Genomic DNA, 14587 nt, shown 5'->3' with positions numbered 1-14587 from the left:
GAAACAGGAAAATAGGACCCATAAGCAGTAGAAAAGGTAATCATGAAACAAGGCCCAGAAATGACACAAATGACAGAATTAGCAGAGAAGGAAGCTTAAACACCTATCATAAACAAACCACATAAGCTCAGGAAGATAGGAGAAAAGATGAACGTGATGAGGAAAGAAATGAAAGATATCAAAAAGGAACAAAGTAAACTTCTAGAGATGAGAAATGTACTACCTAAAGTGATAAATATACTAGATGGGATTAACATTCAGATAAGATAAAGCAGAAGAAATTATCACTGAACCTGAAGACATCGCCATAGAAATGATCAAAAATAAAAGAGAAAAAGCTAAACGAACAAAACATCAGTGGCCTGTATGATCATACTGGATGGTCTGATATATCTGTACTTAAAGTCCCAGAAGGAGATAAAAAATGTTGAAAAAAATAAGGCCTGAAACTTTTCCCAATTTAATTAAAATTATCGGGGCGCCTGGGTGGCTCAGTTGGTTAAGCGCCCAACTTCAGCTCAGGTCATGATCTCGCGGTTCGTGAGTTTGAGCCCTGCATTGGGCTCTGTGCTGACAGCTCAGAGCCTAGAGCCTGCTTTGGATCTGTGTCTCTCTGTCTCTGCCTCCTCCCTGCTCATGCTCTGTGTCTCCCTCTCAAAAATAAGTAAATTAAAAAAAATTATAAACTCACAGATTCAAAAAGCTTAGGAAACTCGTAATAGAAGATACAAGAAGAAAATTGCATCAAGGCGCATTATCATCAAATTGCTGAAATATCATGGTACAGAGAAAACCTTAAAAGCAGTTGGGGAAAGAGAAGACATATTATGCAAAAGAAATAAAATTAAGATGACAGCAGTCTTCTCTTCAGAAATCGTGCAAGCCAAAAGACAATGGAACAACATCTTTACAGTACTGAGGGAAAAACTATCTCAACTTAGAATTCTATACTCAGCAAAAACGTATGTTCAAACTGAAGGCAAAATGCTTTTTCAGACAAACAAAAAGCCAAGAGAATTTGTCACCAGCAGAACTGAGATACAAGAATTATTAAAGGATTTAAGAATAATAATAGTTATTCAAGAAAAATGATAGCAAATAGAAATTTAGATCTACTGAAAGGAAATGAACAGCACCAGAAATGGTATGTTGGTAAATGTATGATAATGAGTAAATATAGAAGAAAGGTTTCCTCATTTAAAAAATCTCTTTAAAATGTATAATTGACTATTTAAAATAAATATAGTATCAATGTTTGTGGGGTTTAAAACACATGAAAATGTATAACAACTAGAGCACAAAGGATGAGTGGATGGAGAAGAGTATATTGTGATATCCTTTAAGTCATGTGTAATATTATTTGAAAGTAAATGGTAATATGCTAAATAAAGATATATATTTTAATATTTTTTAAGTTTTTAAATCTATTTTGAGAAAGAGAGAAAGCACACGAGCATGGGAGGGGCAGAGAGAGAGGGAGAGAGAATCCCAAGCAGGCTCCACGCTATCAGCACAAAGTCCCACATGGTGCTCGATCCCACAAACTGACCATGACCTGAGCTGAAATCAAGAGTCAGATGCTTAACCAACTGAGCCACCCAGGCACCCCAAAGACATATATTTTACACCCTAGAGAAACTACTATAAAAATAAAGTGGTATAGCTAATAAACCAATAGTGGAGATAAAATGGAATCATGTTTTGTAATCAATCCAAAAGAAGGAAAAAAACCATATGAACAATTAGAAAACAAATAGCAACATGGTTAGATATAACCCTGCTATATGACATTAATCATACTTACATACTCACATAAATGTAAACGTGACAAAAATATATAGCCATGCATAAGACAGAACAAGAAAAGTGTTTTTAAAAAGGTATACAATGCTGTGAGGATCCAGAAGACAGATTATAGCTTCGTAAAAGAAATCTACATCCTAAAGAAGTAACCTTTAGTCCTTACACAGACACATATTAGAGGTGAAGGAGGTAACACCATGGGTGATATTTCTGAGAGAGAAGACACACACACACATACCTCTGCTAGGTGTATTAAGGAAATAGTGAGTCATTAACTTTATCTGGAATTCAGTTTCCCTTACCTTATATTTGGAGCAACAGTGGGAGATAAGATTGGTAAGGTAGATTGAGGGCATATTTGGGAGGACTTAAAATGTGGAACTGGGTATTTGTAATTCAAGAGGCATTATTAATGTAAAGAGAGTAGCTTTGGTTTACCATAGTTAGTGGTACCCTAGGGAATGTACATCAGCCAACTGCCCAACCTTTTCACATATAACTTTATCATTTATAATGATTACATGGCATTTAATTATATGGATATACCAACATTTATTTAACCATTTCCCTATTATTGGACCTATAAGCCATTTCTAATATTCTGCAGTTGTAATAACTTTATAATGACCTTCTTTTGCTAATTTTTTTCTCATTCACATTACTTTCATAGGTTAGAAACTTAGATATTGAACTACTTTAGTAAGATATAAAACAATTTGGGATGCCTGGGTGCCTCAGTCTGTTGAGCGTCCAACTCTTGGTTTCTGCTCAGGTCATGATTTCATGGTTTGGGAGTTGGAGCCCCATGTCAGGCTCTGTGCTGACAGTGAGGAGCCTGCTTGGGATTCTCTCTCTGCTCGTCACCTGCTCTCTCTCTCGCTCTCTGTCAAAAATAAATAATGAATAAACATTAAAAAACAATTTTAGATTGCTCATACATATTTTAAGGTTAATTTGCTCAAGCATTTGCACAAATTTACAGTTCTACTTGAGTTTTTAAATTTAGTAGTCTGTATAGATTTTAATTCCCTGCCCCCGCCCCGTCCAAGCACGCTATAGGTGCTGCTAAGCCTCTGATAAATATTACTCCATGAAAGAGTACTCCTTTAAAAAAATACTCTCAATAAAAGAACTTTAATAAGCTTGACCAAATATTTAGAAAGCATATTGTGTTGAGTGAAACTTTGTATCTAATACATAATAAGAGTAATAGAAAATCATATTGGGTGACTAGTCTGTAATTATCCAAGGAACACATACAATGAAACAAGTTCTTTTGGTTACTTCATTAAACAGCCAACACAATGGGGAAAGTGGAGGAAATGTCCCATAAACACTATGAAAAGGGAACCAGAAAACCCAGTATGTAATCTCGGAGTAATGACAGCATCAGAAAACAAAACCAACAAAAGAGAACACCTTCCAGAACAATCTGAGCTGCATGAAAGGCAAACATTCACTAAAGTTGGAGCTTTCCTAAGTCTGCCCAGAGATAAGTGGCATATTTGACCTTCACCATGATTAACAAGCATTTCTTTGAAATTGTGTCGGTGCTGTTGGCCTCTTCTACTATCTTCTCCCTAGAGTTGAAACTGGCTCTCTTCCAACAAAGAGTAAACAGAGAGAGTTTAAAACTCTTGAGTACATTGCAAAGCTCATCAATTCAGCAGTGTCTGCCACACAGGAAAAACTTCCTGCTTCCCCAGCGGTCTGTGAATCTTCGCCAGTACCAGAAAGGACAAACACTGGCCATTCTTCACGAGATGCTTCAGCAGATCTTCAACCTCTTCAGGGCAAATACTTCTTCAGATGGTTGGGAGGAAAGCCACGTGGAGAAGTTCCTCACTGAGCTTCATCAACAGCTGGAATACCTAGAAGAACTCACAGGCCCGGAAGCAGAGCAGGACAGCTGCACCTTGGGGAGTGAGAACGTTAGGTTACAGATTAAAATGTACTTCCAAAGGATCCATGATTACCTGGAAAGCCAAGAGTACAGCAGCTGTGCCTGGACCATTGTTCGAGTAGAAATCAACCGGTGTCTCTTCTTTGCACTCCAGCTGATAAGAAAGATAAGCAAACGAGGAATGCATTCCTTGAAGACTGTGGAGCATGAGCCAAGGGCAGACTTTAGAAGCATAGGGTAGGTGGAGGGGCGGGAGGACTGTTCCAGAGACTATTATTTCTTCTTGTCATTAATTGCTTTGGTTTCGTGTGTGTAGATATATGTATATTTACCTGTCCTTTAAGATTATGCAGAGTGACTACAATGGTCTTTGTTTTGTAATGTCACTTTGTATTTTCCATTCATCTTAAATTTTCATGAGATAAAATAGATTCATCAGTATTTCATACTTGGTTCTTCAAATGGGTTTATTTTCCTCAAAGTAAATGAGGTATGTCTCCACCGAACTAATTTCTTAACTTACCACATCCATTCCAATGATTTCTTTGCCAGAAATTGGTAGAAACATTAAGAAGTACAAGGAATAATGTGCATTGCCAGACTTGAAAATGTCAATACACACTGAATATCTGTTACAGGTGACACAATAGAAATATGGCCAAAGGTCATGAACAGCAGATTGCAGAGGGAAAACAAATGCATGAAAACAGGTTCAACCTCACTTATAATGATAAAAAATACAAATTAAAAGTGAACAGCATGCCATTCATAACAGCTGAAGGCCCACACTTTTGTGGAGATTTTGGAGAGGGATGCTCCTATAATTTGCCAGAGCACTGGAAATTGGTTGAATCGCTGTAGAGGCAATATATCGATATCTGTTACAATTACCGTCTTTGAGCCATAAATTTGAAATTGATCTTATAAAAATGCTTGCATATGTGTCTGATGGCGTGCATACAATACTGTTCACTGCAGCATTATTTATAATATCAAAAGACAGGAAACCACTCAAATTCTTTTAGTTTGAGACAGTTGAAGTATAGTCACACAAAGGAACACCACCCAGCTGGAGAACAGAGTGAGGATGCTCTTCCTATACTGAAAGAAAAAAGTAAAAAACTAGGCAAGATGCAGAACAGTGTGTATAAAATGCTGTATTTGACATTAAAATGTAAAACAAGGGGTGCCTGGGTGGCTCACTCGGTTAGGCCGACTTTGGCTCAGGTCATGATCTTGCGGTTCGTGAGTTCGAGCCCCACGTCGGGCTCTGTGCTGACAGCTCAGAGCCTGGAGCCTGCTTCGGATTCTGTGTCTCCCTCTCTGTCTGCCCCTCCCCTGCTCGCACTCTGTCTCTGTCTGTCTCTCAGAAATAAATAAACATTAAAAAAAATTTTTTTAATAAAATGTAAAACAAATTTTCTATCTGACCTAACTTGTGCATGAACAAATAAAGAATATATAAGAATAAATTACGATGATAACTTGTGTTTTGGGGAAACAAGACTAGGGGAAGAAGCAGGGGGAGGGAGGTTTTCCAGCATATTTTTGTATTTTTAATCATGTGAACATTACAAATTAAAACAATAAATGAAAGTGTACCTAACAAGTCAGAGTTCTTAGAAATATGCATGAAGGAGTCTTGCTGGCAAAAGGAAGTGTTAGTTGAAGGGTAGAAGAAACAGGACTGCTCCAGCCTTCCCCTGGAGGGGAGGGGAGTGGCCAGGAGGAGGAGGAGGGTTGCACAGAAGGGCACTCGTGCCAACCAAGGGAGGGGGTTTCCACTCATGAGAGCTGCTAGGGATGAAGGGATTCCAGCTCTTCCAGCCGGAAGCTTCCCGAAACCATGATGGAACAAATGCGGGGCCAGAGAAACTGAAGTTCAGTTGAGACTTGGTGGCTTTCCCACGGCCACAGTGACCTTCACCCAATGTAAGAAGCAGAGCCATGGTCCAAAATTCTGGGGCTAATTCTGCCACTTTACGTCATGCTCTGTTTTTGACTCATTGTACAATTCGAGATGAAATCTATCACTTAATGTGAAAACTTGCTGAAGAACAAAACACATTTCATTTCGGTTTAATTAGTGTTAGTAAGTGTATTCGTTGTTGGCCTGTGCTTTCGGATTTGGCTTCAGAGGAAGGAGGATGAGCTGAATAGGCTCCTGAGTCTGAGGCAGGGCCAACTGCCAGAGAGGAAAAGGGCAGAGAAGCAGAGGCAGTCTTGGTCAACGTCACCTTTCAACCCCTGTGTACCTTCAAGTTCACCTAGAGGTAGGGAGGTGGAGAGAGGAGAGGCATTTACCACACTTGACTGCAAATACAGGTCATTTGCTTCACATGATCAGTAGAATTTTTGTTTTCTTTAAACCAGGAAGTTTTCAGAAGCAAATCCTTCATTTAACACATTATTCGATCCTCAAGTTAACCTAGCAAGATAGTTTCTATATTATATTCTTTTCTGAAATGAGAATAACAAGACTTTAAAGGTGAAGTAACTTGCTCAAAGTAATGTAGCAAGTCACGGAGCCAGTATATGCCAGAGCAGAGATTCTCCACCAGATCTGTCTGACTCAAAAGAGTGCACTCTGTTCTAGACCCCACAAACCCAAATGGCATTGTGCAAGATCTCTGCGAAATAATAATGATAACAAGCATGACAACAATTTGCTCCTGGCTTTCCTTATTCAAGTTCACATACTGTCCGCAGTCTTGAATTAGAGAAAGAACATTTTCTCCCCCTGGATATTTCTTTCCTAAGAACTGAAGAGAACAGAATGGAGAAGAGGCCAAGTAGAAATTTACAGCAGTTAATATGTACTCCTATCTAGAAGCTAAAAGCAATACTGTACATGCTAATGTTTCCCCAAACATTCAGCTTTATTAGGTTGACATCCTACTTGTATTACTGTCTTAACTGCTTCATACGAAATAAAAATTGCTTGCTTTTAAATATGTGTGCTCTCTTAAAATTTTAAAACCAGAGTTCTAAACTTGGAGATATTGAGGAAGATACATATTTTATTTTTCTGTGTGAGCTTTTATTTATTTTTTATTTTTATTTTTTAAATATGAAATTTATTGTCAAATTGGTTCCCATACAACACCCAGTGCTCATCCCAAAAGGTGCCCTCCTCAATACCCATCACCCACCCTCCCCTCTCTCCCACCCCCCCATCAACCCTCAGTTTGTTCTCAGTTTTTTTTCTTTTTTTTCAATATATGAAATTTATTGTCAAATTGGTTTCCATACGACACCCAGTGCACCAAAAGGTGCCCTCCTCAATACCCATCATCCACCCTCCCTTCCCTCCCACCCTCCATCAACCCTCAGCTTGTTCTCAGTTTTTAGGAGTCTCTTATGCTTTGGATCTCTTCCACTCTAACCTCTTTTTTTTTTTTTTTCCTTCCCCTCCCCCATGGGTTTCTGTTAAGTTTCTCAAGATCCACATAAGAGTGAAACCATATGGTATCTGTCTTTCTCTTTATGGCTTATTTCACTTAGCATCACACTCTCCAGTTCCATCCATGTTGCTACAAAGGGCCATATTTCATTCTTTCTCATTGCCACGTAGTACTCCATTGTGTATATAAACCACAATTTCTTTATCCATTCATCAGTTGATGGACCTTTAGGCTCTTTCCATAATCTGGCTATTGTTGAGAGTGCTGCTATAAACATTGGGGTACAAGTGCCCCTATGCATCAGCACTCGTGTATCCCTTGGGTAAATTCTTAGCAGTGCTATTGCTGGGTCATAGGGTAGATCTATTTTTAATTTTTTGAGGAACCTCCGCACTGTTTTCCAGAGCGGCTGCACCAGTTTGCATTCCCACCAACAGTGCAAGAGGGTTCCCGTTTCTCCACATCCTCGCCAGCATCTATAGGCTTCTGGTTTGTTCATTTTAGCCACTCTTTCTGGCACAAGGTGGTATCTCAGTGTGGTTTTGATTTGTATTTCCCTGATGAGGAGCGACGTTGAGCATCTTTTCATGTGCCTGTTGGCCATCTGGATGTCGTCTTTAGAGAAGTGTCTATTCATGTTTTCTGCCCATTTCTTCACTGGATTATTTGTTTTTCGGGTGTGGAGTTTGGTGAGCTCTTTATAGATTTTGGATACTAGCCCTTTGTCTGATATGTCATTTGCAAATATCTTTTCCCATTCCGTCAGTTGCCTTTTAGTTTGGTTGATTGTTTCCTTTGCAGTGCAGAAGCTTTTTCTCTTCATGAGGTCCCAATAGTTCATTTTTGCTCTTAATTCCCTTGCCTTTGGGGACGTGTCAAGTAAGAAATTTCTGCGGCTGAGGTCAGAGAGGTCTTTTCCTGCTTTCTCCTCTAGGGTTTTGATGGTTTCCTGTCTCACATTCAGGTCCTTTATCCATTTTGAGTTTGTTTTTGTGAATGGTGTGAGAAAGTGGTCTAGTTTCAACCTTCTGCATGTTGCTGTCCAGTTCTCCCAGCACCATTTGTTAAAGAGACTGTCTTTTTTCCATTGGATGCTCTTTCCTGCTTTGTCAAAGATGAGTTGGCCATACGTTTGTGGGTCTAGTTCTGGGGTTTCTATTCTATTCCATTGGTTTATGTGTCTGTTTTTGTGCCAATACCATGCTGTCTTGATGATGACAGCTTTGTAGTAGAGGCTAAAGTCTGGGATTGTGATGCCTCCTGCTTTGGTCTTCTTCTTCAAAATTACTTTGGCTATTTGGGGCCTTTTGTGGTTCCATACAAATTTTAGGATTGCTTGTTCTAGCTTCGAGAAGAATGCTGGTGCAATTTTGATTGGGATTGAATGTGTAGATAGCTTTGGGTAGTATTGACATTTTAACAGTATTTATTCTTCCAATCCATGAGCATGGAATGTTTTTCCATTTCTTTATATCTTCTTCAATTTCCTTCATAAGCTTTCTATAGTTTTCAGCATACAGATCTTTTACATCTTTGGTTAGGTTTATTCCTAGGTATTTTATGCTTCTTGGTGCAATTGTGAATGGGATCCGTTTCTTTATTTGTCTTTCTGTTGCTTCATTATTAGTGTATAAGAATGCAACTGATTTCTATACATTAATTTTGAAGAGACAAGGTTGGGGGCTCAGAGTAAAGATAAGCTCATTTGTACTCATAGGCTGGGTCATCTGAGTTATCCTTGTCACATATACATGTATGAGCTAAATAGATTATTAAATCAAAAAGCAGGTTACAAAATAACTAGTACCATCATAATTTCTATAAATAAAAATGCTTGTAAAATGTCTGAAAAGAATTGCGCTAAAATGTTCACAGCAGTACTATCTGGGTAATAGAATTTCCATTCTCATATTTTTGAATATTATTTTCTTTTATTAAACTTTATTTATTTTGAGAGAGGGAGCACATATGAGCAGGAGAGGGGCAGAGGGAGGGGGAGAGAGAGAATCCCAAGCAGGCTCCACACAGTCAGCCCAGAGCCCAACGTGGGACTTGAACTCACAAACCGTGAGATCATGACCTGAGCTGAGGTCGGATGCCCCACTGACTGCACCACCCAGGCTCCCCTAAATATGGCTTCTTGTAGAGATTTGGCTCAAGATACTTATCACCTGCACTAAATGAAGCCCCATCTCCAGTGTGTATCAGAGTCATCTGGAGGGCTTGTTAAAATACAGGGGGCATGGCTTCACCCCAGTGTTTCTGATCCACTAAGTCTTACAGTGGGGACTGAGTATTTGCATTTCTAACAATTTCTAGATGATTTTGATGCTTTTGGTCCTCGGACTCCACATTACAGCCCATGCCTCTGTTTCTTGATAGCCTTGGTAGACTGTTAACAGCTGAAGACATGGTCTCTTTGAGGTTACTGATCTCATATTTTCCCATAATACCTAGAGAGAAGTGAGCCTCTCAGGTGGGAGATAGTTGGTAAGGATAGTTTTTTTTTTCTTTTTTCTATCACTGCCTTTTCACAGCAACAGATTCAATGGTCTTTCTCCTTCTTAAAGAAGCTGGATGTAAAGACTCTAATACGCCAGGTGACAGTAACTGTCTCTTCAGGAAGATGATCCAACCCAAGTTTTGTTTCTGTAACCGTGTGTGTTCCTCATGCCTATGATCGTGTGACATCAAAACTGCAACCATAACAATATCCGATTGGATGAAGATTATGGTGTGAACACAGGGAAATCAAACTTGTGAAAGACAGAGGATTCCAAGGTGGAAGATGGCAGATGGTTCAGTAATCTCTTCTGTTGGGAAATGTAGATGTTTGGTAAATACAGAGACTTGGGAGTCATTCTTGGAATTGCCTTTGGCTGAAATGAGTCATTTAGCCCCAGTTTTCTCCCCTCTATGCAAGGACTGGATGTGGAGGGATAAAGGCTCAGACCCCTCACTCCACCCCTGAAGGGTCATTGCAGTCTCAGAGCCCCTTCGTCCACCGGGTTTTGACCAAAGCCACACTGTGACTGCACAGTAGCTCGGGTTTTCCTCCGTTCCTCGTCCTGCCTGCTCTTCTCACATGCGTGGAGCCCATAGCACTCCCTACTAAACTCCTCACATGGCACTTTTTGTCTCAGAGTCTGCTTTCTCAGCACCTGACCTCCAAAAGCATAACACACAGACCTTCTATCTGGGGCCACAGAAAACCCAAACTCACATTCTATTGCCTTGGCCGTGTACAGATTCGCTTCCTAATATGTGCTAATATCTCATTCTTGCTCTTTATGACTCCTTAAAATTTTTCACAGAAAGCCCTCAGAGTCCAATCTGTCTAAATCTATCTGCCCCTCCAGAGCACAACTTTTATCACGTCCCAGACCACACTGTACAATGATGGGTTAGTACTCTCTCAACTAAGGTATGACCTACTTCATGGTGGGGAAATGGCTTCTGAACTCTTTGCCTAGCACACTCCTGAACACATAAAGGACAATGTAAATACTGAATGAGTAAGGCAATTTAAAGTGCAGCATTAACGGGGGGGGGGGGGGGGGGGGGCACCAGGATGTCTCAGTTGGTTGAGCGTCTGACTCTTGATTTTGGCTCAGGTCATGACCCCAGGGTCACGGGATGGAGCCCTTCATCAGGCTCTGCGCTCAGTGCAGGGCCTGCTTGGGATTATCTCTGTCTCTCCCTCTGCCCCTCTCCCCTGCTTGTGTGTGCTCTCTCTCTCTCAAATAAAAATAAATAAATAAATTTTTTTAAATGCAGCATTAACAAAGAGAGAGAAACAGAGAGATAAGTACCATATCGTCATGGCCAGTTATACACGTAAGGAGACACTCTACCTACAGATGAGGAAGTCTTGTTTATGTGTCTGCTAAGAGGTCATATTCTTACTTTTGTTTTTCAGTTTCTCTACTCTTCCGGGATGGACAACTTGGGTAAGCGACTTCGTGCACTAAAAAATGAAGTATCTTTCTTTCTCTAATGACAGGGTGGTTTTCATCTTTGTATGGTAAGAGCACAATAAGACATGACATGTAGGACAGAAGTGCCGGTGGGAGCCCCTCTCCCAACTAATTGTTCTGCTCACCTGAGAAAAATCCTTTCCTGAACCCGCTCTTCATGGCCCTTCAGTCGCTGTCTGCCGGTGACCATTAGTCACACTTTCAACCGCCGAGTAATATAGAAACCACTGACACCAACTTGAGTGTTTCCTATTTTTGGTGCAGTTTAAGAAACACTGAATATAGCAGATATACATAAAACAATACATGAGAATAGTGTAAATGGCTCACTTTTATAGTTGTATGGAGTGTAGCACTCCTCCCATTGTTGTATTCAAAAAGCACTTGTCGGGGCGCCTGGGTGGCGCAGTCGGTTAAGCGTCCGACTTCAGCCAGGTCACAATCTCGCGGTCCGTGAGTTCGAGCCCCGTGTCGGGCTCTGGGCTGATGGCTCAGAGCCTGGAGCCTGTTTCCGATTCTGTGTCTCCCTCTCTCTCTGCCCCTCCCCCATTCATGCTCTGTCTCTCTCTGTCCCAAAAATAAACAAACGTTGAAAAAAAAAATTTAAAAAAAAAAAAAAAAAAGCACTTGTCTTGTTACTGTCCAAAGTGGGTGAATTAGTTTTCCACCCACTATTAGTAGAGATTTGATGGAAAATGTCCTTATTTCTTTGGCTTGTACACTTGAAATATTATGGGTAAGCAGAAGATAGCCAGCATGTAGTATCTAGAGACAAGTAGCCAGAGTCACATTACAGTGATGCAGGGAAATGATCATAACACAAAAATGGTTCCATGGTTTTACCTTCAATGCGAGAAGAATCCATCTTCTTGGAAGTATTGAAACCTGGTCAGACACGTTTTAGTCACTGAAGGTGGAGATGTGTACCTGTTGGGAAGGGTGGAGCAAGGTTTGAGGAGAACAAAGAACAAGGTTACCCTTGACCCATAAATCATGTGACTTTTTCTACATAAGAGATCTAAGTGTGCCTTGTTGTAGTGAAATTTATTCCAAGTTTCCGTATTCGCCTTGTAATAAATAAAATATTTCCCTGGGAGAGACTTTAATTATTCCAAATAACAGAAATTCATTTGGGCTCACGCCAGATGAACAAAGCGGTTATCAATGTGGATAAAAATATTTATGATCAAAAGGGAGTTAGTTTGAGAGCGCTAAAAATTGGATTCTTAGCTGGTATATTATTCAGTATAGTGGAATTTGTGTAGTAACAGCTCCTCATTTATTCTCATTCCTTGGGAGGAAGGAAAGATGCTCAATGGAACTGGGACGAAAATAAGCATACTTCCAGAGCAAATTATGGGATTACACGAGAAATACCTTGAAGGACCCATTTGTGCCTACTGAGGGTTGGGGGAGAAAGAGGATGCATTCTCTGTGGGTGGGTGGGTTTCAGGAACTGAAATAAATAAACCAACAAAATTGTCCTCAAAATCCCTCTGGCTGGGTGGATTTCTTTTTTTTTTTTTTTTTTTTTTTAACGTCTATTTATTTTTGAGACAGAGAGAGACAGGGCATGAACAGGGGAGGGGGCAGAGAGAGGGAGACACAGAATCCGAAACAGGCTCCAGGCTCTGAGCTGTCAGCACAGAGCTCGACATGGGGCTCGAACTCACCGACCGTGAGATCATGACCTGAGCCCAAGTCGGACGCTCACCGACCGAGCCATCCAGGCGCCCCTGGCTGGGCAGATTTCTACCATGAGTTGAAATTAGAAGGGCAAAGAGAGGTGTTCGGATATTTTAGGGTTTCAGCCGTAGCCTTCTACAGGGAGATTGTCTCAGAAGATACACAATCAAGGGTCCTGTGCAGAAAGGATGTTAGAGATCTCCCCAGCAGATTCATCTCTAAGTTCTAGACGCAAAGTTCCTTGGACCACTTGGGCCCATATCTGAGGCCTTAGACATCAAAAACTACATGCGCGTTATACACACATGGGTAGAGGGCTCAGTTCTGGAGGAAAGATTTCTTTCCCTAAAGCATCTCTCTCAGGTTGCTGTGTGCAACAAATGCCTGACATATTAAAAGTAAACGAATACAACAAGAACAATAAAACACCAACTGTCCTTCTCTTTCACATCATTTAGATACAGCATTTTCGGGAGAGGCCAAGGGTGATCCTGGTGTCATCATCATGGCTTTATCAGAATTGACTTTCTATTCCCAAGCTGGGTAATGAGAATTGGACCAGGTTGTGAATTAACTTTCTTCTTCCTCAGAATGGGTTCTTCTTAGGATGTTCCTTGTCATCTAATGTAAATGTGAGCCCACTCTAAGACCCCTGATGTAAATGCCTGCTGGTGTGAATCCAAAGGCAGTGCTATTTTAGGCTCAAATTAGGTATCTTCCCTACTTAAGAAAAAATGTAAAATATAATACAGTATGTACATATGTTGAGGCAATTCAGATGATGAAACAAATGCTGGATATACATCCAATAAACTGTGAAACTCAGACCCAATAAAAACATGTTTTTCGAGAGATAGATACACCCCTACCTGGGTCCTAACTCTGCTCCAGCCCCACTTGCTTCCTGGGCGGGGTTCAGACTTGAGGGTAGAATTTGAACAGGAAGGGGGTCTTAACACTTCTGTACCAAATGAGAATTTTGCTTCTGTCACTCCCAGAGAATAGGAGGGACCTTCCGAGTCCCTCAGTAGCTGATGGAAGAGAGCCAGGCACTGACAAAAGACCAAGCCATCGTATCCTTCACGTGAGGTGCCAGCAGGTTTTCAGCCTCGCGGCACAGAGGATCTCCTGTTATTTGGGACGAGACCCGGATGGAGCAACTCCTCCCCGGGGTTCATCAGCAGGTGACCCTTCATCAGCAGGTGGCCGTAGTAGGGGCGAGGGAGGAGAAAAAAGAAGTTCCCCTCCTGAGCAGTGAGGCACTAACAGTGGGAATTAAGAGAATTTCCCAAGGAATAAGCCTCTCTGTTGAAAGCAAAAGAATACAGCCCCTGGCCTGGGAGGATGTCAGGGTGAAATCAGCAGGTGCTATCTTTCCATGAAAAAACCTGCTGAAAAGTTAAGAGAATAAGGAAAATTGAGGAAAGGAAGAAGGCGATGCAGCGTCTCTCCATGTGGAAGTGTTGAACATATCCGGTGCCCACACAAGCGATATGGTTTGGTAGCCCCTGGGTTGAAAAGTGATACTTATTAATGCTAACTCAGAGGATCTAACACTCAGAGGATCTGTTCTCAAGAGCAGAGATCGAGCCACAGAAACTGGGGCCCATGCCACGTCCTCTGAACACAAGGGAACCAAGATGTTGCTATCTTTCCTCAAGCATCCTGAGCAGTGCCATTCCATGGTGCCTGTGGGTCAGAATCATCAGGAGACCCCCTACACCCTCCTCCCTCATCAACTCTTAAGTCCTGATTTGGTTTTGTATTTAAATATATTATACAAGCGATCGTCACACGCATTGAAATATTCATAG

The 14587-nt window shown here is 40.9% G+C and overlaps 1 protein-coding gene across 1 annotated transcript; it reads left to right on the top strand.

The window, feature by feature from the left end:
- Positions 1 to 1214: 1214 nt before the first annotated feature.
- On the top strand, positions 1215 to 3947 carry IFNE (interferon epsilon). The gene has a single exon (XM_025927675.2). It carries the CDS (start codon positions 3321 to 3323, stop codon positions 3945 to 3947), a length of 627 nt encoding a protein of 208 aa, XP_025783460.1. The 5' UTR covers positions 1215 to 3320.
- The last annotated feature ends 10640 nt before the right edge of the window (positions 3948 to 14587 follow it).

The sequence above is a fragment of the Puma concolor genome, chromosome D4 (assembly GCF_028749965.1).
Source record: "Puma concolor isolate L17-30 chromosome D4, mPumCon1.1.hap2, whole genome shotgun sequence".
Classification (NCBI taxonomy): domain Eukaryota; kingdom Metazoa; phylum Chordata; class Mammalia; order Carnivora; family Felidae; genus Puma; species Puma concolor.
The sequence above is the reverse complement of the archived record's forward strand: the minus strand, read 5'-3'. Positions and strand labels throughout refer to the sequence as shown.

Excerpts from the sequence above, each read along its gene's own strand:
- IFNE (XM_025927675.2), top strand. The coding sequence starts at position 3,321 with ATGATTAACAAGCATTTCTTTGAAATTGTGTCGGTGCTGTTGGCCTCT.